General features: G+C 38.6%; 3 protein-coding genes across 3 annotated transcripts in view; all 3 read right to left on the reverse strand.

Moving 5' to 3' along the window:
• Positions 1–220: 220 nt before the first annotated feature.
• LOC123878383 (zinc finger protein 436-like) lies at positions 221–896 on the reverse strand. The gene has a single exon (XM_045925581.1). It carries the CDS (start codon positions 894–896, stop codon positions 339–341), a length of 558 nt encoding a protein of 185 aa, XP_045781537.1. The 3' UTR covers positions 221–338.
• Positions 897–951: 55 nt separating this feature from the next.
• Positions 952–27283, reverse strand: part of LOC123878302 (zinc finger protein Xfin-like) — a 41629-nt gene continuing 15297 nt past the window's right edge. Inside the window, exons 9-11 of the mRNA XM_045925447.1 lie at positions 25858–26148; positions 9260–12201; positions 952–1380 (exon numbers count right to left, since the gene is read on the reverse strand). Coding sequence (XP_045781403.1) covers positions 952–1380; positions 9260–12201; positions 25858–26148 — 3662 coding nt within the window. The remainder of the gene's footprint in view (positions 1381–9259; positions 12202–25857; positions 26149–27283) is intronic.
• LOC123878399 lies at positions 4459–6616 on the reverse strand. Its single transcript, XM_045925595.1, has 4 exons — positions 6373–6616; positions 5635–5806; positions 5099–5191; positions 4459–4605 (listed from the first exon to the last, which is right to left on the reverse strand). Exons 1-4 carry the CDS (start codon positions 6456–6458, stop codon positions 4459–4461), a joined length of 498 nt encoding a protein of 165 aa, XP_045781551.1. The 5' UTR covers positions 6459–6616.

Raw genomic sequence — 27283 nt, forward strand, 5'->3', positions numbered from 1 at the left:
CTAAGTAAACACTTTGTCGTTGACCTCGAAGACCCAACTCCTCAACCCTGATGCTGTAAGGAATTGCATTCCTAAAACCTGGTGGTCCCTCGGAATTTTAAAAGGATCATCCATTTAAATGTTTTTACGTTGTATAGAAACACGTTGCATCCCGGGGACGGGCTATTACGGAGAGGTTACTTTTGTCTTGAGAAATCAAAAGTTTGTAAACGGGATTTTTAAAAACCTAAATCCCAGCGGGCGGAGCTGCGGGCATCAGCTAGTCGTAATATACACAAACAGTCAGTTGCACAGTCTATCTCCTGAGCATTCTCCGGCGGCGGAGTGAGGCGTGCGGCTCACGAACTTGATGAAGGCGTTTCACCAGCGGCAGTGTGGGATTTCATATGATTTACTAAACATTTTTTCTGTGAAAATGTTTTCTCGCAAATTTTACATGAAAAAGGCATTTCACCAGTGTGGGTTCTCATGTGCCTCACAAGACTACTATTTGCTTCACATCTGTAGTCGCATAAATTACATAAGTATGGTTTTATACCAGTGTGGGTTCTCATGTGCCTCACAAGATAACTATTTGTTACACTCCTGTAGTTGCATAAATTACATAAGAATGGTTTTATACCCATGTGAGTTCTCATGTGCTTCACGAGACCTCCCTTTTCTGCACATTTGTAATCACATATCTCACACGAGAATTTTTTTATGCCAGTGTGAGTTCTCCTATGCGTCATCAGACTACTCCTTTGTGAAAATTTGTATTCGCATATCTCACATAAATATGGCTTCTCACCAGTGTGGGTTCTGTGTGTCACTAGAATGCTATTTAGTGCACATTTGTAATGGCATATTTTACACATGAAAGGTTTTATACCAATGTGAATTCTCATATGCTTCATTAGACTACTCCTTTGTGAAAATTTGTATTCACATATCTCACATGAATATGGCTTGTCAGTTGTCACCAGTGTGGGTTCTCATGTGCCTCACTAGATTGCTATTACGTGCACATTTGTAATCGCATAACTTGCATGAGAAAGGTTTTATACCAGTGTGAATTCTCATATGCTGCATTAGACTACTTCTTTCTGAACACTTGTACTCGCATATCCCACATGAATATGGCTTGTCACCAGTGTGGGTTCTCATGTGCCTCACTAGAATGCTATTTTGTACACATTTGTAATGGCATATTTTACACATGAAAGGTTTTATACCAGTGTGAATTCTCATATGCTTCATTAGACTACTTCTTTGTGAACACTTGTACTTGCATATCTCACATGAATATGGCTTTTCACCAGTGTGGGTTCTCATGTGCGTCACTAGATTACTATTATGTGCACATTTGTAACCGCATAACTTACACAAGAAATTTTTTATACCAGTGTGAGTTCTCGTATGATTCATTAGATTAGATCTATATGCACATTTGAACTCGCATATCTTGCAGGAGTATGGCTTGTCACCCGTGTGGGTTCTCATATGACGCTTCAATACACTTTGATATTTACATTTGTACTGGCAAATCTTGCAAGTGAGCCATCTTACTTCAGCGTGAGTCTTTATGTGTTTAACTAAGAGACTTTTTCGTTTAAACAATTTTCTACAAATATCACAAATGAAACATTTTCCGTCCGTGTGTGAACTACTCTGTAACAAACATTGTATATCAATGACAGTCTTCAAACAATCAGTTTTATTTTGTAAAGTTTTTGATTCAATTACTTTTACTTTATTAGTGACAGGTTCAACATATTCTGTTGTAGAGACTTCGTTCTCACTTGTTGCCTGAGAACCTGTATCTTTGGATGCAATGTTCTGACTTACACAAGACCTAACAGCTTTTCCATCTTGTCTTGGTACAACTTTCTTAGAGAAAACATCGTATAATTTGACAAAACAATCTGTCAATCTGTTGTAGCGGCAACTGACGTTTGTATCGGCTTCTTCAGTTGGGAGCACTTGTATCTCGTTATTTGTCGCAAGACTCGCGGGTAGGGGAGCGACTGAAACGAAACATTTTGATTATTTTCTTGTGCATAAAGTTTCTTTATAAATGTGTAATATCTATATCTATATACGAATAAATAAAACTGAAGTGTTTGTCTGTTTGAACGGACTAATCTTCGGAATGGCTGAACTTTGAATGACAAGACTTTCACAGACAAGTAGAGGATTAACCAAGGAGTAACATAGGCTACTTTGTTACCGACTTTAAAAAATGGAGGAGTTGTGTTTTCTACTAACAGTACACTGATATCTCAGAGATTTCTGAACCGATTTTCGTAATTTTTTTTTAATCGATAGAGTAACTTTGTGACATTGTTCCATAAAAAAATTTGGATTCCAACTCCTCAATCCTGATGCTGCAGGGGATCTGACCAATCCATGCGGGCGAAGCTGCAGCCATCATTCAGTGATAAATAACGCTGTATCTTACCTAAGGTTTGAGTAGAATGTGCAGAAGGGCTGAAGTCCGCCTGCCTGTGAAATATATTATCAGAATGTATCTAGAGTGTACCGGGGAGCCACTAGCCAGCAGGCAGCTGTACTGCATGTAGCAGGTTAGAGAGGAGGAACAGGTACTACTACTGTATTACTGTGAGTTCTGATACTACGAGTAGTATAAATAAATAATAATAAAAGACAGTTTTTTTATTTATTGAAATAGTTATAGTTTTATATTTAATAAAAAATATAAAATAAAAAGAAACAATTTACAAAAATAATAAATCATTAAGGATAATAAGTAAATTCTAAAACATTAATAATTATAAATTAAAATTACTACTAGTTATACCTAGTCGTCAAAAAGACCACCCCTGGTTGCCCCTGGACCAAAAGTGCCCATCATAAAATAAAAATATTTTATTTCAGACAATTATAAATTGTGTCCATAATTTTATACAAATTAAATTACGTAAATTAAAAGTAATATTAAAATAAAATAATGAAAAATTAAAATAATTAAAGTAATTAAGATAATTATTGTAGTAAAAGTTTTGTATATAATTGTACCAAAAAAAAAAAAAAAAAACAAAAAAAAAATGAAATTATCAGATGTGAATTTTTTTTGGGTTATTATGAATATAAAGTAGTAGTAAAATAGTAGTAGTAGAATATAAACTAGTATAAAAGTAAAGTTTTTGTAAAGTGGTGATAATAAAAAAAGAATACCCAGCTGAGTTTGTTGTGGGCTCTTCTCAGACTTGGGCGCGTTCGGAACGCTCATAGCTTTAGTTTTAAGTTAACGTAATTAATTATCACCACTATATCATCTTTCAAATCTAAAAAATGGACAAAGAAAAGGTGTACAATAGTACCTATTTTGAATAAATGATTTTGTTTTTGAGTATTCTAACAGTAATTTGAAGTAAACGTTATTGGTAGTGGCAGGTATACTGACTTGTTCTCAGTGCTGAGTGCAGAGTGTGCAGAGCTGGGGCTCACAGCTGTATGAGGCTTGCATTCTTGTGACGTCACACATTCACCATCACCGTCACCTTGCTGCCAAATACAAGACAAACTCATAATACTTATTCTTTGAGAGTTTGAGAGAGCCCCTTCAAAACTAAACAAGCTATTACTTATATGAATTTCACAAAATGATGGAAGTGATCAATCATCATCACCAAGTACCAACGCTTTGCCGGCTCACTAATGAGTATGTGTCTCCTCTCAGAATGAGAAGCATTTGGTCTTAACCCACCATCTCAGGCATGCAGGTTTCCTCCTTCGGCAATGATTGTTTCCTTAACCGTTAAAGCATGTGATATTTAATTGATTTCAACACACATAACTCAGGAAAGATTCAATTACTTCTACTTTATTAGTGACAGGTTCAACATATTCTGTTGTTGCCTGAGAACTTGTATCTTTAGATGCAATGTTCTGACTCACACAAGACCTAACAGCTTTTAGAAAGTTAGAGATGCATGGCCGGGATAGAACCCAAACTCCTGAATAGGAGGCGGACGTCTGAACCACTCGGCTATCTCACCTGGACATGCTTGCTCATATGTTGCATGTACGCATGTTCATGGACAAACTCCTCCCAACAACATGCACATTGGAAGGGAGCACTTTCGTACTTTACTGGATTCTCAACAAAATCAATTAAATTTTTGTCATCTTCATTCTCCATTTCCATGTCTTCATCAGCCGACGTGGACTCATCGTTTCCTTCAATTTTCATGATACCTTCTAGTTTGCTTTCCTCCGATTCTTCCTGGTTGTCTTCTGAGAGATGTTCTAGTATGTGTAAGTCACAGTGGTCTGGGCCTAGCGATGTCACCACCATATTGCTTGTTAGTTGGTGTTTTGTGCGGTTTATCATTGTAATATGATGTCTTGTTATCTGTTGGCAGACAAGTTAAATATTCAATGTGTACAGTACAAGCATATAGAAAGAATGCAAGTTTGAAAGCAAAGGTGGAACTAATCAGTTCATATTATGTGTTAAGTACTCACTGATTCATGTTTCTCAACTAAGTCCATCATCAGTGCACGGGCTCTCAAGCTCATGTCTCTAAATCTACTGAAGTTTATCAATCTATGAGCACATTGTACGCAAAGTGTCTGTTTTAGTTTTCCTTGATCACACAACTGAAACAACATATTTAGTCAGACATTTTTTTTTTAATGGAAAGTGATGATGTGGTCTAAGATAGGACGCGCTTACTTAGAAGGTGCCTATTCACTCTTGTTTTAAAGATACCCGGATTGTAATTGGTAGGAAACACAGATCGCGGAAGAGTATTCCAAACCTTAGCCATGCGTATGAGGAATGAAGACGCAAAACGTTTCGTGCGTGTAGATGGAATGTCGACGACATAAGGATGGAAACTCGCCCGACGTCTTGCGGTTCGGTGGTAAAATGGTGAAGGGGGGACAAGATCGAAAAGTTCCTACGCACACTCTCCGAAATATATCCTATAAAACACCGACATTCCTTCAGTAATCCTTGTTTGTCCTTACACTGCTAACATATTTATCAAAAGCATTTAAGTGTGAACATAGATGTAGGTCCAATCTAGGGATTTAACTCCATCTTGTGTGTATACAAAACATAACTTCACATCATAAATTATCAACTTACAGGCTCTCCGGTTAACTTCTCATATGCTTCATCCAATTTCAGTTTACTCATTAGTAACAGCTTGCTGTCAGTGTCTAGGCATATCATGCAAACCTGGAAACAGACTATACGTTACTTCTACATTACTGTTTCCATACAATACTATAACAAATGAGGAAACAAGTGTAAATTAAAAATTTATAACACCCCCAACAAATGAAGGTTACAGTAATAACTAGAAAAGTGCTGATAACTTTCAAACGGCTAAACCAATTTTCTTGAATTATGGCTAAGAACATTCTCGATCAAGCTAACTAAATCTAAAACTAAATCGAAACTAAATTAAAATCGGTTCATTAGTTTAGGAGCTACGATGCCACAGACAGATACACAGATACACACGTCAAACTTATAACACCCCTCTTTTTTGGTCGGAGGTTAAAAAGGGAAATTCAGATCCAATGTCATAGCTCCTTCTTCCTCAGCCACACTTGATCTGATTAATTGCTTTTGATTTACTGACAACTGACAACACAGAACATGATATTATGAGTTACCTGCACTGTGGAAGGAATAGCACCGGCACATATTTGCCTTGAGCCACTTTCTGTTTCATAAATGTCATCACTTAGAAAATGTTGTGAGCAGACCACAGCAGAGTCTGGAAGGTTGTCTTGTTTGCCGAGGGCTCTAAGCCAGGCAGTACGGAGATGCATTTCAAGGGGAAAACTGGAAATTACCTTTTATGTTATACACAACAAATAGTACCATACTGATTTGTTTTATACAGTAATCCTAATCCTAATCCATACTAATATTATAAATGGGAAAGTGTGGATGTTTGTCACTCAATCACGCGAAAACTACTGGATGGATTTGGCTGAAATTAAGAATGGAGATAGATTATACCCTGAATTAACACATAGGATACTTTTTATCCCGGAAAATCAAAGAGCTCCGTAATGTTAATCCACGCGGGTGAAGTCGCGGGCATCGGCTAGTCAGTTATATTTCAAGTAGATACACACACATTTTGATAACTCCTTGAAAGCTCTTGGTTTGCTGCAAGTGGGCTGCAGGACAGTTTCAATGACCACCAGCGTGACCAGCTGATCTGTACGAACTGACTACTGCTCAGACCATCAGTCAGCACAGAACTGATCAGGGACTAACTCGCAACTTGGACATTGCGGAGCAGACATGGATTTTCATTTATATCACTGTTGTGGAGTGTGACAAGTAAAAGCTCTGCTAAGTCATGACTACGGTTTAGAAGTCAACTGAAACATACTGACCCATGAAAACTAATCGCTTTCCCTTCTCCGTCCGATGTTGATACATTGTCGGAAGTTCTTTTGCAGAAAGGCACACAACACTGCATTTTCTTTCAAGGCTTAGTGTTTTGAGTTGAATGTCAAGCTCGACATAACATTCGATCCATATTCGAGCAAAAGTTATACGCACAAGCAAATGCACAGCAAATGCTAAACAGCACAGACCACGAATCCGCCATATCCGCTAAACAGTACCTAGTACTAGTAATTGTTCCGTGTTGACATAGCTTTATGGTTAATACTTTTCATATACTTTTAGAACTTTTTTTTTTTTCTCGTGTGGCTTTACAAAGATAAGCCAATGTCAAGTTTGTAATTATTTGTAACAAGTTAGTTAAACTATACAAGTATGGACCCCGTCTGTGCCGGCGCTCGCCGACATACGCACGGCACCCCCTTAGAGCGCTTTCCAGTCAGTTTTAACAAAAAAAACACTCCAAAAAGGCAGAGCACGCCTGCTAGTTAACACCAACACAGACGAAGTCCTTTTAAAACTTTCGACTTTCGTTCAATTCAATAACACAAAAAAGGTAGAAGCGACGCGCCTGCCCGCAAAATTCAAATTTAATTTGGTTTTTCGCAATTTGTAAACTAATACGATAACGTAGGCTTATGGTTATTTTATTTGCGACAATGGCAATATCATCCTCACAGGTTGATTTAAAAATCTTTACTTGAAAGGGTTCAGTTTAAGAAATTAATTCTAGTATCGACTATTCTCACAAATTAGTCGATACTTTAATTAATTTCTTAAACTGGACCTTTTCAAGTAAAGATTTTTATATAAACCTGTGAGGATGATACTGCCATTGTCGCAATTGAAAATGCCATAAGCCTACGTTGTCGTATTAGTTTACAAATTGTGAAAAACCAAATTAAATTTGAATTTCGCGGGCAGACCCGTCTCATGCCCCTTACATCACAGATTAGGTATTAGTTAGGTACTTACCTATTCTTTTTTTTTGTTTTTTTTTTCTCTCGTCTGGCTTTACACAGATTAGCCAATGTCAAGTTTGTAGTATTCACAAGTTATGGAAACTATATGTATAAGTATGGACTCCGTCTGTGCCGGCGCCCGCCGACATACACGCGGCGCCATTTAGAGCGCTTCCCAGCCAGTTCCACCACCAATAAACACCAGCAGAACACAAAAACCGGCCACTTCTCACAAAAACACACTCCAAAAAAGCATCGCACGCGCGCCAGCAAACGCCACCACAGACGAAGTCTTACCAATTCTTTGCTTTGATTGTCATTATTAGATTTTTGAGATCATCCCACAGACCTAGTATAAAAGTAGTAACAGACGATCGAACTTGGTGCGGCCGAACCACGAACGCGGTTCGCCGTCGTACCATGTTCTCTCGTGTGGCGCACGGTATGCCGTACATTATTATTATTTTTATAGGTGCGGCTGGTTCGGAGCGTTTGCACATCGAATGCGGTGCGCTCCCGAACCGATACGGCCGTGTGGACGGCGCACCGAACTATTTGTTGGTTCAGCTAATATAATCCTACTCTATGCACCGTACGCGCAACACGTAGCAACGTGTTCGCATCAAATATGGATTCCGAGCGCCAAGAAGATAGCATTGTTTCAGAGAAAAGAGCTATTATAGAACTGTTGGAGTTATATAAAGACTCATATGATTGTACTATTGTCTGTTTTTAAGACATAATTTTGCCCATTCTTTTCTTCTCTTTTTGTAGGCAATGAGGATGTAGCAACGATAGTTGCCGCAACTTATGCGATTTTAGCCTGTTTTGATAGAACGGCCGGCATATCGAGACGTGTTCACGCACTGCTAGTACAAAACAACTGGACGGTTCGTGGTTCGGTTCGCTCGTCTGTTTTGTCTCGGCTGAACCAGCGCACCGCACAGTTCGCTGGTTCGGCCGCACCAAGTTCGATCGTCTGTTAGGATCATCCAGATTCCAAAGAGAGGCCATCTGCCAGACACAGTGCTCAAAAAAATTTACTTCCAACAAATTGTACGATTCTAGGTCAACGTAAAGTACCTTATAGGTTTTCTTGATAGACATGACGGACAGACAGACAAGGTGATTCTATTAGGGTTCCGTTTTTACTTTTGAGCTTACGGAACCCTAAAAAAAATTAAAATGTGTTGAATGAACAAATAAGTATTTTAAATCTTCATAGTACCTAAAGATAACTATACCAAGTGAAGTATTACATGAAAGGGCTTTATCGGTACATTCTAAAAGATATTTATTTATTTTTATGCATAATAATTTTGATTTTCGTGCAAAATGTCGGAAAATAACCTGAGTACGGAACCCTCGGTGCGAGTCTGACTCGCACTTGGCCGGTTTGACGGACAAAATAGAAGACCCTCGTCGGTGCAGGCCTTTAGGATGAGATGAAAGGAGGGTAAATAAAAGCATACATTAATAGGTAGGTACTTACACATTTATTATTTCTCATATACTTATAGCTAAGAAAAGTGTAGGAGTTACAGTATATTAAGGTGGAAGTGACGGGCCTGCCGGCTAAATTCAAATTTAATTTGGTTTTTCGCATTTTATAAACTAATGGTTAAGAAATTAGCTTAGCGGGTTCTGCCCGCGAAATTCAAGTTCCCACGGGATTTTTAAAAAAACCTAAATCCCAGCGAGCGGAGCTGCGGGCATCAGCTAGTCGTAATATACACAAACAGTCAGTTGCACAGTCTATCTCCTGAGCATTCTCCGGCGGCGGAGTGAGGCGTGCGGCTCACGAACTTGATGAAGGCGTTTCACCAGCGGCAGTGTGAGTTCTCATATGCTTCATTAGACCACTGCTTGGTGAAAATTTGTATTCACATATCTCACATGAATATGGCTTTTCACCAGTGTGGGTTCTCATGTGCCTCACTAGATTGCAATTATGTGCACATTTGTAATCGCATAACTTGCATGAGAAAGGTTTTATGCCAGTGTGAGTTCTCATATGCTTCATTAGACTACTTCTTTCTGAACACTTGTACTCGCATATCTCACATGAATATGGCTTGTCACCAGTGTGGGTTCTCATGTGCGTCACTAGAGTGCTGTTTCGTGCACATTTGTAATTGCATAACTTACACAAGAAAGGTTTTATACCAGAGTGTATTCTCATATGATCCCTTAGATTATTTCTTTCTGAACACTTGTACTCGCATATCTCACATGAATATGGCTTTTCACCAGTGTGAGTTCTCATGTGCCTCACTAGATTGCAATTATGTGCACATTTGTAATCGCATAACTTGCATGAGAAAGGTTTTATGCCAGTGTGAGTTCTCATATGCTTCATTAGACTACTTCTTTCTGAACACTTGTACTCGCATATCTCACATGAATATGGCTTGTCACCAGTGTGGGTTCTCATGTGCGTCACTAGAGTGCTGTTTCGTGCACATTTGTAATTGCATAACTTACACAAGAAAGGTTTTATACCAGAGTGTATTCTCATATGATCCCTTAGATTACTACTTTGTGAACACTTGTACTCGCATATCTCACATGAATATGGCTTGTCACCAGTGTGGGTTCTCATGTGCGTCACTAGAGTGCTGTTTCGTGCACATTTGTAATTGCATAACTTACACAAGAAAGGTTTTATACCAGAGTGTATTCTCATATGATCCCTTAGATTATTTCTTTCTGAACACTTGTACTCGCATATCTCACATGAATATGGCTTTTCACCAGTGTGAGTTCTCATGTGCCTCACTAGATTGCAATTATGTGCACATTTGTAATCGCATAACTTGCATGAGAAAGGTTTTATGCCAGTGTGAGTTCTCATATGCTTCATTAGACTACTTCTTTCTGAACACTTGTACTCGCATATCTCACATGAATATGGCTTGTCACCAGTGTGGGTTCTCATGTGCGTCACTAGAGTGCTGTTTCGTGCACATTTGTAATTGCATAACTTACACAAGAAAGGTTTTATACCAGAGTGTATTCTCATATGATCCCTTAGATTATTTCTTTCTGAACACTTGTACTCGCATATCTCACATGAATATGGCTTTTCACCAGTGTGAGTTCTCATGTGCCTCACTAGATTGCAATTATGTGCACATTTGTAATCGCATAACTTGCATGAGAAAGGTTTTATGCCAGTGTGAGTTCTCATATGCTTCATTAGACTACTTCTTTCTGAACACTTGTACTCGCATATCTCACATGAATATGGCTTGTCACCAGTGTGGGTTCTCATGTGCGTCACTAGAGTGCTGTTTCGTGCACATTTGTAATTGCATAACTTACACAAGAAAGGTTTTATACCAGAGTGTATTCTCATATGATCCCTTAGATTATTTCTTTCTGAAAATTTGTACTCACATGTCTCACATGAATATGGCTTTTCACCATTGTGAGTTCTCATGTGCCTCACTAGATTGCAATTATGTGCACATTTGTAATCGCATAACTTGCATGAGAAAGGTTTTATGCCAGTGTGAGTTCTCATATGCTTCATTAGACTACTTCTTTCTGAACACTTGTACTCGCATATCTCACATGAATATGGCTTGTCACCAGTGTGGGTTCTCATGTGCGTCACTAGAGTGCTGTTTCGTGCACATTTGTAATTGCATAACTTACACAAGAAAGGTTTTATACCAGAGTGTATTCTCATATGATCCCTTAGATTATTTCTTTCTGAACACTTGTACTCGCATATCTCACATGAATATGGCTTTTCACCAGTGTGAGTTCTCATGTGCCTCACTAGATTGCAATTATGTGCACATTTGTAATCGCATAACTTGCATGAGAAAGGTTTTATGCCAGTGTGAGTTCTCATATGCTTCATTAGACTACTTCTTTCTGAACACTTGTACTCGCATATCTCACATGAATATGGCTTGTCACCAGTGTGGGTTCTCATGTGCGTCACTAGAGTGCTGTTTCGTGCACATTTGTAATTGCATAACTTACACAAGAAAGGTTTTATACCAGAGTGTATTCTCATATGATCCCTTAGATTACTACTTTGTGAACACTTGTACTCGCATATCTCACATGAATATGGCTTGTCACCAGTGTGGGTTCTCATGTGCGTCACTAGAGTGCTGTTTCGTGCACATTTGTAATTGCATAACTTACACAAGAAAGGTTTTATACCAGAGTGTATTCTCATATGATCCCTTAGATTATTTCTTTCTGAACACTTGTACTCGCATATCTCACATGAATATGGCTTTTCACCAGTGTGAGTTCTCATGTGCCTCACTAGATTGCAATTATGTGCACATTTGTAATCGCATAACTTGCATGAGAAAGGTTTTATGCCAGTGTGAGTTCTCATATGCTTCATTAGACTACTTCTTTCTGAACACTTGTACTCGCATATCTCACATGAATATGGCTTGTCACCAGTGTGGGTTCTCATGTGCGTCACTAGAGTGCTGTTTCGTGCACATTTGTAATTGCATAACTTACACAAGAAAGGTTTTATACCAGAGTGTATTCTCATATGATCCCTTAGATTATTTCTTTCTGAACACTTGTACTCGCATATCTCACATGAATATGGCTTTTCACCAGTGTGAGTTCTCATGTGCCTCACTAGATTGCAATTATGTGCACATTTGTAATCGCATAACTTGCATGAGAAAGGTTTTATGCCAGTGTGAGTTCTCATATGCTTCATTAGACTACTTCTTTCTGAACACTTGTACTCGCATATCTCACATGAATATGGCTTGTCACCAGTGTGGGTTCTCATGTGCGTCACTAGAGTGCTGTTTCGTGCACATTTGTAATTGCATAACTTACACAAGAAAGGTTTTATACCAGAGTGTATTCTCATATGATCCCTTAGATTACTACTTTGTGAACACTTGTACTCGCATATCTCACATGAATATGGCTTGTCACCTGTGTGGGTTCTCATGTGCCTCACTAGATTGCCATTTTGCGCACATTTGTAATCGCATAACTTACACGAGAATTTTTTTATACCAGTGTGAGTTCTCGTATGATTCATTAGATTATTTCTATCTGCACATTTGTACTCGCATATCTTGCAGGAGTATGGCTTGTCACCAGTGTGGGTTCTCATATGACGCTTCAAATGACTTTGATATTTACATTTGTACTGGCAAATCTTGCAAGTGAGCCATCTTACTTCAGCGTGAGTCTTTATGTGTTTAACTAAGAGACATTTTCGTCTAAACACTTTTCTACAAATATCACACATGAAACATTTTCCCTCCGTGTGTGAACTACTCTGTAACGAACATTGTATATCAATGACATTCTTCAAACAATCAGTTTTATTTTGTAAAGTTTTCGATTCGATTACTTTTACTTTATTAGTGACAGGTTCAACATATTCTGTTGTAGAGACTTCGTTCTCACTTGTTGCCTGAGAACTTGTATCTTTGGATGCAATGTTCTGACTCACACAAGACCTAACAGCTTTTCCGTCTTGTCTTGGTACAACTTTCTTAGAGAAAACATCGTATAATTTGACAAAACAATCTGTTAATCTGTTGTAGCGGCAACTGACGTTTGTATCGGCTTCTTCAGTTGGGGGCACTTGTATCTCGTTATTTGTCGCAAGACTCGCGGGTAGGGGAGCGACTGAAACGAAACATTTTGATTATTTTCTTGTTGTTAAAGTTAATATATATAAATAGTTAAAAAGTTGCTTTATAAATGTGTAAAATCTATATCTATACTAATAAATAAATCTGAAGTCAGTCTGTAACGAGCGCTTGTTGAATACGGCCGTATACAGTAGTGTTATATTAATTTTTAAACTACCGTCTCTCGGTTTATGTAAGACGCAGATAAAATGGTTGTTAAAAAATGTGCATCGTGCAACAAAAACATTACGAGAAAGTCTCCTGGCCTGGAATGCAGCAGGTGCAACAAAGTGGTCCACGCTGATCCATCATGCACTAAACTCTCGAACAAGCAGCTGCATACCTTAAAAAACGCTACGGGTATAGAGTGGAGTTGTGAGGAGTGCCTACTAAACGTGACTCGCAGGTCGTCGTTCATTGTCCCTGATGATGACGCGGACGAGGACTCGGATTCTGGGCACACCCTGCATTCAAAATCCGTCATCGACACACGAAAGCTGGTCCAGGACATCAGCAGAGAACTCAAAAAAACATTCCGTGAAGAAATTTCTCAATTGGAGACATCCTTAGAGTTCCTACATGATCAGCTCAATAATATGGAACATTCGATGAAAGCTCAAGATACTAAAATTAAAACCCTCGAGAACAAAAATCAAGACTTATTTAACAAAAACAAACACCTGGAGCTTCGCGTTGCGGTTCTGGAACAAGGCGCGAGGCAGAACGAGCAAAACGCGCTGTCAGCGTCGCTTGAAATCGCCGGTTTGCCTGACTTTCCTCCCGTGGAACTCGACAACGTAATCACCGCGGTAGCATCTAAATTAAACGTAGACAAGGGCGTAATACAGTCGACCCAACGTTTGTCTAGTGGCAAGGATAAACCATGCACCATCCTACTACAACTCAAGACAAAAAATGCTCGAAACGAATGGATTACAGCTAGTAAGGAAAAAAGTATTACAGTCGCGCAGGTGCTGCCTAATGTTGTTAAAGAAAAGGCCGACGATCGTGTGTTTGTGAGAGAAGCGTTAACTAAATACGTTAAAACCCTACTTTTTAATGCTAAACTAAAACTGCGCAACTCTTTTCAATTTGTATGGTGCAAAGACGGGAAGGTTTGTGCTAGGAAAAGTAACAATAGTAAAATCTTTTATATTCGTTGTCTTCAAGACATTGATCTAGTCTTAAGGGAAACTGCAATTTAATCTTTTAAGCGTACCTACCCGACGTCTCTTATTATAACTATATATACCTATTATTCATATTTTTGTCGATAAATCATGTCTAAAGTTAATGAAATTTTTGATTGTAAATCTATTAATCATTTTTTTCGAAATATACCCAGCCATAGTAAACTCAACTTTACATGCCTACATATCAATATTAGATCCATTATTAAAAATTTTACAAAACTGTTGCAAGTAATCCACAGTTGTAGTTTTCCATTGGATGTTATAATAGTCACGGAAGCTGGAATTTCTGACAATATCGTTCATTTATATAATATAACTGGCTATAACATGCACCCAAGACTGCGAATAAATAAGAAAGGGGGCGGTATTATTGTTTATACCAACAACTCAATAAAATTCACATCCGTCCTGTATAAAAGTAACACATTTGAAAACCTTACAGGGATTCTTAAACTTCAAGGTCATGAGGACACAGTCCTGTGTGCAGTTTATGGGCCACCGTGTACTAACAAAATTATCTTTGTAAAGGAATTAAGTAAGTATGTTTCACACTTCGATCACAAAAGCAATATTCTTCTTATCGGCGACACCAATTTCGACCTACAAAACATATCATCATACACAGATTCATATCTGGACACATTGAGCGAGGCCGGTTTAATGTGCGGAATCACGACATACACTAGAATAGAACCGAGACTTAATCGAGTAACAAAATCATGTATAGACCACATTTTTGCGCGATTCCCCACATTACAACCGTACTCCGCTGCGCTGGACGTCGTACTGGCGGACCATCGCGCTAGCCGCTATTGTGTTCGCGTGCGCAAACGACGCCGTGCCTACTCCTAGCAATGTACAGGTTGTTTCGAAAGCGTACGTTGACCGCGAGGTTTTATTTGATGAACTAAATAAAGTTGACTGGGCGCAAACTAATTCAATGAATTGTCCTAATCAAATTCTTAAATTTATTACTGATTCTCATGCGAAAGCTTGCGTCACGGCTAGTAAAAATTGCACCCATAAACAACGGAAACAACAATTTAGGGCTCCGTGGATCGACTGTAACGTAATAAATCTTTGTGATAGAAGGGACAAACTGTTCAGCTTGTGGAAAAAGAATCCTAATGATGACAAACTAAGGTTAGACTACATAAAATCGCGTAATAAAGCTAATAAAGTACTAGATGACCGGCGAAATTCATATTACCTTAAACGTATAAATAACAGCTTTAACAACTCTAAAAATATCTATAAAATAATAAATGAGATGATGGGTCGTGTATCGTTATCTATAGATGATTCAATTTTAAAAGCCTTCGAAGCACAAGGGTTGTCCTGTAAGGCCATTGCTGACGGCTTTGCAAACGAATTCGACATGGCTGTTAAGTCTATAATTCCAACCTGCACTAACAAGCTTCTGGATCCTTATTTATATAGAAAGTCCCTAAACTCCTCCATTTTGTTTCAGAAAGCGACAAGCACTAAAATTTCTAAGATTATTAAAAACTTAAATGTAAACAAAGCACCAGGGGCGGACGGCATCAAGGTCAGCCATATAAAAACGGCTAGTGACAAGATTTCTTTGGCCATAGCAAATCTTATTAACAGCAGTGTCAAAAGCGGCTTTTACCCAGACAGTCTAAAAAAAGGATGTGTGCGACCAGTTTTTAAAAAAGGGAAACGCAATGACTTTTCTAACTATCGACCGATCACGCTTTTGTCGTCGGTAGATAAAATTGTGGAAAAATTTATCTGCGAACAAATTCACGCGTTTTATAAGAATAATGAAGTCATTTACCACAATCAATATGGGTTTCAGCAGGGAAAGGGAACAATAGATCTTCTTTCAAAATTCAGTGACCAAGTAAATGAATACCTTAACCAAAAAAAGCACGTCCTTGCACTGTTTATTGATTTTTCACGCGCTTTCGACACTCTGAACCATAATCTTCTGCAAAGTAAATTAGAAACATGCGGCGTTCGAGGTCCATTGCTCGCTTGGTGCGCAGACTATCTCCGTAATCGTACATTCAATGTACGGATTGGTAACGCCTACAGCGACACCCGTGTGGCTAGTGAAGGCACGGCACAGGGCTCCGTCCTTGGCCCGTTGCACTTTTTGTCGTATGTAAATGACATGAGAAACTGTATCCAGCATTGTTCATGCTACCAATTCGCGGATGATACTTGCATCCTTTTCGCTGACCGGGATCCTGATAAGATCTGTGATGCATTGCAGACGGACTTCAACACCCTGACCATGTGGTGTCACGATGCGGGTTTAGTTCTTAATGTCAAAAAAACCAAATTGATTCACATCAGATCAGCCTATCTAAAATATCTCCCCTTTAAAAAAATTATAGCTCACGATCATGTCTGTCTACACAGTGATAATCTGAACTGTTGTAATTGCCCTTCGATTGAGCTAGTCGACCGATATACCTATCTCGGTCTCACCATTGACTGTAAATTCAACTGGGGTTTGCACATAGATTATGTATGTAACAAACTAAGGCAATTTCTCGCTAATATAATTATCTTGAATCGACGGATTCCATTTAAAACCAAATTAATGCTATATAACTCATTTGCTCTAACTTACGTACAATATGGTCTCAGTAGCTACGGTCGAACTTATAAAACTTACCTCAAGTTACAGTTAAGAATTTTAAAAACTATTGTCTCCAGTTCCATCAAATCGAAATACGACGGCAATGAACTAGGGCTATTTAAACACTGTAAAACATTACCCGTTCAGGAACAGTTTAAATGCTCATTGATAAAGGAGGAGTTCTTCAACGAGAAGATACTCCGGAAAATAGAACATCCTGTACAGACGCGAGTGATGACGGCTAACCGCCTGCACACTACGCGCGCTAACAATACTTACAGCGAGCGAACCACCGCGTACTTGGTTCCGCGATTCATAAATGAACTACCTCCAACGCTGATTAAAAAAATAGATATTAAAAACATTAAGTATAAATTAAAAGAATATTTTTTAGCAACGTTAGATGGCTGAGTCTTTTATGTCTATGTAGATTATATTATAATTATTTATATTAGTGCTAATCCTATTGACCCTTATGTACCTTCGTTGCAGCTAGGCACCGAGGACAAACCTCTGTGGTTTTTTCGGTGTTTTAGTTAAGCTTCTATTTGTATATATTTTGTAAAAAAATAATAAAAAAAAAAAAAAAAAAGTGTCTGTCTGTTTGAACGGGTCAATCTTCGGAATGGCTGAACCTATTTTGACGGGACTTAACCAAGGAGTAACATAGGCTACTTTTTTACCGACTTAAAAAAATGGAGGAGTTGTGTTTTCTACTAACAGTACACTGATATCTCAGAGATTACTGAACCGATTTTCGTAATTTTCTTTTAATCGATAGAGGAACTTTGTGACATTATTCCATAAAACATTTGGATTCCAACTCCTCAATCTTGATGCTGCAGGGGATCTGACCAATCCATGCGGACGAAGCTGCAGCCATCATGTAGTGATAAACTAGGTGACGCCCGCGACTTCGCCCGCGTGGATTAAGGTTTTTCGAAATCCCGTGGGAACTCTTTGATTTTCCGGGATAAAAAGTAGCCTATGTGCTAATCCAGAGTATTATCTATCTCCATTCCGAATTTCAGCCAAATCCGTCCAGTAGTTTTTGCGTGAAGGAGTAACAAACATACACACACACACACACATACACACACACACACACACACACACACACACACACACACACACACATACAAACTTTCGCTTTTATAATATTAGTGTGAAGAGTGTGATAACGCTGTATCTTACCTAAGGTTTGAGTAGTATGTGCAGAAGGGCTGAAGTCCGCCTGCCTGTGAAATATATTATCAGAATGTATCTAGAGTGCGCGGTGAAGCCAGCAGGCAGCTGTACTGCATACAGCAGGTTAGAGAGGAGGAACGGGTACTACTACTAGTATTACTGTGAGTTCTGATACTACGAATAGTATAAATAAATAATAATAAAAGACAGTTTTTTTATTTATTGAAATAGTTATAAATAATATTTAATAAAAAATATAAAATAAAAAGAAACAATTTACAAAAATAATAAATCATTAAGGATAATAAGTAAATTCTAAAACATTAATAATAATTATAAATTAAAATTACTACTAGTTATACCTAGTCGTCAAAAAGACCACCCCTGGTTGCCCCTGGACCAAAAGTGCCCATCATAAAATAAAAATATTTTATTTCAGACAATTATAAATTGTGTCCATAATTAATACAAATTAAATTACGTAAATTAAAAGTAATATTAAAATGTAATAATTAAAATAATGAAAATTATTAAAATAATTAAAGTAATTAAAATAATTATTGTAGCAAAAGTTTTGTATATAATTGTACCAAAAAAAAAAATGAAATTATCAGATGTGAATTTTTTTTGGGTTATTATTAGACTTGCAACGAATAGTATATTCGGCAGTATACCGAATACCGAATATTCGGCGAGGCCCCTGACCGAATAGCCGAATATTCGGCAAAAGTATTCGGCCGGATTTTAGCGACAAAAACTTGTACAGACGTGATTGTTTCGCGCTCCTTTGTTTTGTTCTAATGTACTCATCGCTCTGAAGTTGGGATGGTCTACGAGAAAAAAAGAAGTAAACTACTTCCTAAAAATGCAGAAAAGTTAGTCTTTCTGCACCATAACCTTCCCCTTCTAAATTTAGATTATGAAAATAATTCAAATGCATAGAAAAATTCTTAACTTGTTTAATACAGAAAATGATTAAATTATGTACCTGTTTTATGTACCAATGACTACTTAATGAATGATTATAAAAGAAATGAGAACCTCACCCTTCTAAATTTTGATTACCACAATAATTCAAATACATAGAATCCTCCATTTTTCCAATTCAGAAGATGATTATGTACCTGTGTTATGCACCAATGACTACTTAAATGAATATAACAGAAATGAAAATATGATTATATACGTAATCAATCGATTTTAATTTTTCATTTTACCAATTATTTCTCTACGACAAAATATATTATTTAAGTATTGGGTATTCGGCTGAATAATATGTCGATATTTGGTATTCGGCCGAATATAATAAAAGCAGCCGAATAGGCCGAATACCAAATAGTAACCGAATATTCGTTGCAAGTCTAGTTATTATGAATATAAAGTAGAAGTAGAATAGTAGTAGTAGAATATAAACTAGTATAAAAGTAAAGTTTTTATAAAGTGGTGATAGTAAAAAAAAGAATACCCAGCTGAGTTTGTTGTGGGCTCTTCTCAGACTTGGGCGCGTTCGGAACCCTCATAGCTTTAGTTTTAAGTTTGCGTAATTAATTATCACCACTATATTATCTTTCAAATCTAAAAAACGGACAAACAAAAGGAGCACAATACTACCTATTTTGAATAAATGATTTTGTTTTTGAGTATTCTAACAGTAATTGGAAGTAAACGTTATTGCTAGTGGCAGGTATACTGACTTGTTCTCAGTGCTGAGTGCAGAGTGTGCAGAGCTGGAGCTCACAGCTGTATGAGGCTTGCATTCTTGTGACGTCTCACATTCACCATCACCGTCACCTTGCTGCCAAATACAAGACAAATTCATAATACTTATTCTTTGAGAGTTTGAGAGAGCCCCTTTAAAACTAAACAAGCTATTACTTAAATGAATTTCACAAAATTATGGAAGTGATCAATCATCATCACCAAGTACCAACGCTTTGCCGGCTCAGTAATGAGTATGTGTCTCCTCTCAGAATGAGAAGCATTTGGTCTAAACCCCACCACGCTGGCTAAGTGTGGATTGTCGGACTTTGGACACCATTGTCTTTCTTTTATGGTTCCCTCCTTCGGCAATGATTGTTTCCTTCACCGTTAAAGAATGAGATATTTAATTGATTTCAACACACATAACTCAGGGAAGATTCAATTACTTTTACTTTATTAGTGACAGGTTCAACATATTCTGTTGTAGAGACTTCGTTCTCACTTGTTGCCTGAGAACTTGTATCTTTGGATGCAATGTTCTGACTCACACAAGACCTAACAGCTTTTAGAAAGTTAGTGATGCATGGCCGGGATAGAACCCAAACTCCTGAATAGGAGGCGGATGTCTGAACCACTCGGCTATCTCACCTGGACATGCTTGCTCATATGTTGCATGTACACATGTTCATGGACAAACTCCTCCCAACAACATGCACATTGGAAGGGATCACTTTCGTATTTTACTGGATTCTCAACAAAACCAATTAAATTTTTGTCATCTTCATTCTCCATTTCCATGTCTTCATCAGCCGACGTGGACTCATCATTTCCTTCAATTTTCATGATACCTTCTAGTCTGCTTTCCTCCGATTCTTCCTGGTTGTCTTCTGAGAGTTGTTCTAGTATGTGTAAGTCACAGTGGTCTGGGCCTAGCATTGTCACCACCATATTGCTTGTTAGTTGGTGTTTTGTGCGGTTTATCATTGTAATATGATGTCTTGTTATCTGTTGGCAGACAAGTTAAATATTCAATGTGTACAGTACAAGCATATAGAAAGAATGCAAGTTTGAAAGCAAAGGTGTTCCTGGTTGTCTTCTGAGAGTTGTTCTAGTATGTGTAAGTCACAGTGGTCTGGGCCTAGCGTTGTCACCACCATATTGCTTGTTAGTTGGTGTTTTGTGCGGTTTATCATTGTAATATGGTGTCTTGTTATCTGTTGGGAGACAAGTTAAATATTCAATGTGTACAGTACAAGCATATAGAAAGAATGCAAGTTTGAAAGCAAAGGTGGAACTAATCAGTTCATATTATGTGTTAAGTACTTACTAATTCATGTTTCTCAACTAAGTCCATCATCAGTGCACGGGCTCTCAAGCTCTTGTCTCTAAATCTACTGAAGTTTATCAATCTATGAGCACATTGTACGCAAAGTGTCTGTTTTAGTTTTCCTTGATCACACAACTGAAACAACACATATTTAGTCAGACATTTTTTTTTTAATGGAAAGTGATGATGTGGTCTAAGATAGGGCGCGCTTACTTAGAAGGTGCCTATTCACTCTTGTTTTAAAGATACCCGGATTGTAATTGGTAGGAAACACAGATCGCGGAAGAGTATTCCAAACCTTAGCCATGCGTATGAGGAATGATGACGCAAAACGTTTCGTGCGTGTAGATGGAATGTCGACGACATAAGGATGGAAACTCGCCCGACGTCTTGCGGTTCGGTGGTAAAATGGTGAAGGGGGGACAAGATCGAAAAGTTCCTGTGCACACTCTCCGAAATATATCCTATAAAACACCGACATTCCTTCAGTAATCCTTGTTTGTCCTTACACTGCTAACATATTTATCAAAAGCATTTAAGTGTGAATATGGATGTAGGTCCAATCTAGGGATTTAACTCCATCTTGTGTGTTATATACATCATAAATTATCAACTTACAGGCTCTCCAGTTAACTTCTCATATGCTTCATTCAATTTCAGTTTACTCATTAGTAACAGCTTGCTGTCTGTGTCTAGGCATATCATGCAAACCTGGAAACAGACTATAAGTTACTGTTTCCATACAATACTATAACAAATGAGTAAACAAGTGTAAATTAAAAATTTATAACACCCCCAACAAGTGAAGGTTACAGTAAAACTAGAAAAGTGCTGATAACTTTCAAACGGCTAAACCAATTTTCTTGAATTATGGCTAAGAACATTCTCGATCAAGCCACCTTTCAAACAAAAAAAAACTAAATTAAAATCGGTTCCTTAGTTTAGGAGCTACGATGCCACAGACAGATACACAGATACACACGTCAAACTTATAACACCCCTCTTTTTTGGTCGGAGGTTAAAAAGGGAAATTCAGATCCAATGTCATAGCTCCTTCTTCCTCAGCCACACTTGATCTGATTAATTGCTTTTGATTTACTGACAACTGACAACACAGAACATGATATTATGAGTTACCTGCACTGTGGAAGGAATAGCACCAGTACGAATTTGCCTTGAGCCACTTTCTGTTTCATAAATGTCATCACTTAGAAAATGTTGTGAACAGACCACAGCAGAGTCTGGTAGGTTGTCTTGTTTGCCGAGGGCTCTAAGCCAGGCAGTACGGAGATGCATTTCACGGGGAAAACTGGAAATTACCTTTTATGTTATACACAACAAATAGTACCATACTGATTTGTTTTATACAGTAATCCTAATCCTAAGCCATACTAATATGTAATGGGAAAGTGTGGATGTTTGTCACTCAATCACGCAAAAACTACTGGACGGATTTGGCTGAAATTAAGAATGGAGATAGATTATACCTTGAATTAACACATAGGCTACTTTTTATCCCGGAAAATCAAAGAGCTCCCACGGGATTTTGAAAAAACGTAAATCCACGCGGGCATCGGCTAGTCAGTTATATTTCAAGTAGATACACACACATTTTGATAACTCCTTGAAAGCTCTTGGTTTGCTGCAAGTGGGCTGCAGGACAGTTTCAATGACCACCAGCCTGACCAGCTCATCTGTACGAACTGACTACTGCTCAGACCATCAGTCAGCACAGAACTGATCAGGGACTAACTCGCAACTTGGACATTGCGGAGCAGACATGGATTTTCATTTATATATCACTGTTGTGGAGTTTGACAAGTAAAAGCTCTGCTAAGGTCATGACTACGGTTTAGAAGTCAACTGAAACATACTGACCCATGAAAACTAATCGCTTTCCCTTCTCCGTCCGATGTTGATACATTGTCGGAAGTACTTTTGCAGAAAGGCACACAACACCGCATTTTCAAGGCTTAGTGTTTTGACCTGTTCTGGTTTTGACCAAAGAATTATACTACTCTGGTTTTGATTTTTTTTTTTCTTCTCTCGTCTGGCTTTACACTGATTAGCCAATGTCAAGTTTGTAGTTATTTACAAGTTAGGAAAACTATATGTATAAGTATGGACTTCGTCTGTGCCGGCGCTCGCCGACATACACGCGGCGCCCCTTTAGAGCGCTTCTCAGTCAGTTCCTACACCAGCAGGACACAAAAACCGGCCACTTCTAACAAAAAAACACTCCAAAAAGTCACAACACACGCGCCAGCAAACGCCACCACAGACAAAGTCCAGGTTTTGACTTTTGAGTTGAATGTCAAGCTCGACATAAAATTCGAACCATATTCAATCAATTGTTATACGCACAAGGCACAAGCAAAATGCAAATGCTAAACAGTAGTAATTGTTCCGTGTTGACATGTTTGGTTAATACTTTTAGAACTTTCGACTTTCCTTCAATTCAACCACACAAAAAAGGTGGAAGCGACGCGCCTGCCCGCGAAATTCAAATTTAATTTGGTTTTTCGCATTTTGTAAACTAATACGATAACGTAGGCTTATGGTTATTTTATTTGCGACAATGTCGCAATTGAAAATGTCATAAGCCTACGTTGTCGTATTAGTTTACAAATTGCGAAAAACCAAATTAAATTTGAATTTCGCGAGCAGGCCGGTCTCATGCCTCCTCATGCCTCTTACATCACAGATTAGGTATTAGTTAGGTACTTGGTAGTTGTCTATTTTTTTTTTGTTTTTTTTTTCTCTCGTCTGGCTTTACACTGATTAGTCAATGTCAAGTTTGTAGTTATTCGTTATTCACAAGTTATGGAAACTATATGTATAAGTATGGACTCCGTCTGTGCCGGCGCCCGCCGACATACACGCGGCGCCCCTTGAGAGCGCTTCCCAGTCAGTTTCACCACCAATAAACACCAGCAGAACACAAAAACCGGCCACTTCTCACAAAAAAACACTCCAAAAAAGCACCGCACCCGCGCCAGCAAACGCTACCACAGACGAAGTCTTACTAATTCTTTGCTTTGATTGTCATTATTTGACAAAGACCTTACACTTACTAACTGTAAGGTCTTTGTTATTTGATTTTTGAGATCATCCCACAGACCTAATATTAAAGTAGTAACAGACGATCGAACTTGGTGCCGCCGAACCACGAACGCGGTTCGCCGTCGTACCATGTTCGATCGTGTGGCGCACAGTACGCCGTACAATATTATTATTTCTATCGGTTTGGCTGGTTCGGAGCGTTTGCACATCGAACGCGGTGCGCTCCCGAACCGATACGGCCGTGTGGACGGCGCACCGAACCATTTGTTGGTTCAGTGGATTGGCTACAGTCGTCCACTGCGCACGCGCCCTACACCACTCCGTGAAGAAACTGCTCCGGATTTTTCTGAGCAAAAATCCCACCCAGTTTTGCCCGCGCGCTCTGTCTGCGCGGAGGAGAAGTCATTGGACCCCGGAGATGCCCGATCTCACCAGCCAGTGATCGATTGTGTGGCGCGATGACTGCTCCCACGCGCCGCCAGAGCTAGAGCCGGTTCGGGGTTCGATGCGCTCGTCTGTTTTGTCTCGGCCGAACCAGCGCACCGCACAGTTCGCTGGTTCGGCCGCACCAAGTTCGATCGTCTGTTACTACTACAAGGATCATCCAGATTCCAGAGAGAGGCCATCTGCCATAGACACAGTGCTATATAAGTGAGTACGGGTAACTTCAGAGGCACAAAAAATTTTACTTCCAACAAATTGTATGATTCTAGGTCAACGGGAAGTACCCTATAGGTTTTCTTGATAGACATGACGGACAGACAGACAGACAACAAGGTGATTCTATAAGGGTTCCGTTTTTACTTTTGAGCTTACGGAACCCTAAAAAAAATGAACAAATAAGTATTTTAAATCTTCATAGTACCTAAGATAACTATACCAAGTAGGGTATCACATGAAAGGGCTTTATCGGTACATTCTAAAAGATATTTATTTATTTTTATGCATAATAATTTTGATTTTCGTGCAAAATGTCGGAAAAAAAACCAGAGTACGGAACCCTCGGTGCGAGTTTGACTCGCACTTGGCCGTTTTGACGGACAAAATAGAAGACCCTCGTCGGTGCAGGCCTTTAGGATGAGATGAAAGGAGGGTAAATAAAAGCATACATTAATAGGTAGGTACTTATACATTTATTATTTCTCATATACTTATAGCTAAGAAAAGTGTAGGAGTTACAGTATATTAAGGTGGACGCGACGGGCCTGCCGGCTAAATTCAAATTTAATTTGGTCTTTCGCATTTTTTAAACTAATACGACAATGTAGGCTTATGGCATTTCTATTGCGACAGTGGCAGTATCATCCTCACAGGTTTATATAAAAATCTTTACTTGAAAGGGTCCAGTTTAAGAAATTAGCTCTGGTATCGACTAATGTGTCAAAATTAGTCTATACTAGAGCTAATTTCTTAACCATTACTTTATAAAATGCGAAAAACCAAATTAAATTTGAATTTCGCGGGCAGGCCCGTCTCATGCCCCTTGAGGTGCATGAGACGGGTTCTGCCCGCGAAATTCAAGTTCCCACGGGATTTTTAAAAAACCTAAATCCCAGCGAGCGGAGCTGCGGGCATCAGCTAGTCGTAATATACACAAACAGTCTGTTGTACAGTCTATCTCCTGAGCATTCTCCGGCGGTGGAGTGAGGCGTGCGGCTCACGAACTTGATGAAGGCGTTTCACCAGCGGCAGTGTGAGCTCTCATATGCCTTATCAGACTACTACCTTGTGCACATTTGAACTCGCACATCTTGCAGGAGTATGGCTTTTCACCAGTGTGAGTTCTCATGTGCGACACTAGATGTCTATTTTGTACACATTTGTAATTGCATAACTTACACAAGAAATTTTTTATACCAGTGTGAATTCTCATATGCTGCATTAGATTATTACTTTGTGAACACTTGTACTCGCATATCTCACATGAATATGGCTTGTCACCCGTGTGGGTTCTCATGTGCGTCACTAGATTGCCATTATGTGCACATTTGTAATGGCATATTTTACATGTGAAAGGTTTTATACCAGTGTGTATTCTCATATGCTGCATTAGACTAGTGCTATGTGCACATTTGAACTCGCATATCTTGCAGGAGTATGGCTTTTCACCCGTGTGAGTTCTCATGTGCCTCACTAGAGTGCCATTTTGTACACATGTGTAATGGCATATTTTACACGGGAAAGGTTTTATACCAGTGTGTATTCTCATATGCCTTATCAGACTACTACCTTGTGCACATTTGTACTCACATATCTTACAGGAGTATGGCTTTTCACCCATGTGAGTTCTCATATGCGTTATTATTCTACTTCTTTGTGAACACTTGTACTCGCATATCTCACATGAATATGGCTTGTCACCCGTGTGGGTTCTCATATGACGCTTCAAATGACTTTGATATTTACATTTGTACTGGCAAATCTTGCAAGTGAGCCATCTTACTTCAGCGTGAGTCTTTATGTGTTTAACTAAGAGACTTTTTCGTTTAAACAATTTTCTACAAATATCACAAATGAAACATTTTCCCTCCGTGTGTGAACTACTCTGTAACGAACATTGTATATCAATGACCTTCTTCAAACAATCAGTTTTATTTTGTAAAGTTTTTGATTCGATTACTTTTACTTTATTAGTGACAGGTTCAACATATTCTGTTGTAGAGACTTCATTCTCACTTGTTGCCTGAGAACCTGTATCTTTGGATGCAATGTTCTGACTTACACAGGACCTAACAGCTTTTCCGTCTTGTCTTGGTACAACTTTCTTAGAGAAAACATCGTATAATTTGACAAAACAATCTGTCAATCTGTTGTAGCGGCAACTGACGTTTGTATCGGCTTCTTCAGTTGGGGGCACTTGCATCTCGTTATTTGTCGCAAGACTCGCGGGTAGGGGAGCGACTGAAACGAAACATTTTGATTATTTTCTTGTGCATAAAGTTTCTTTATAAATGTGTAATATCTATATCTATATACGAATAAATAAAACTGAAGTGTTTGTCTGTTTGAACGGACTAATCTTCGGAATGGCTGAACTTTGAATGACAAGACTTTCACAGACAAGTAGAGGATTAACCAAGGAGTAACATAGGCTACTTTGTTACCGACTTTAAAAAATGGAGGAGTTGTGTTTTCTACTAACAGTACACTGATATCTCAGAGATTTCTGAACCGATTTTCGTAATTTTTTTTTAATCGA

The sequence above is a fragment of the Maniola jurtina genome, chromosome 26 (assembly GCF_905333055.1).
Source record: "Maniola jurtina chromosome 26, ilManJurt1.1, whole genome shotgun sequence".
NCBI classification, from domain to species: Eukaryota; Metazoa; Arthropoda; class Insecta; order Lepidoptera; family Nymphalidae; genus Maniola; species Maniola jurtina.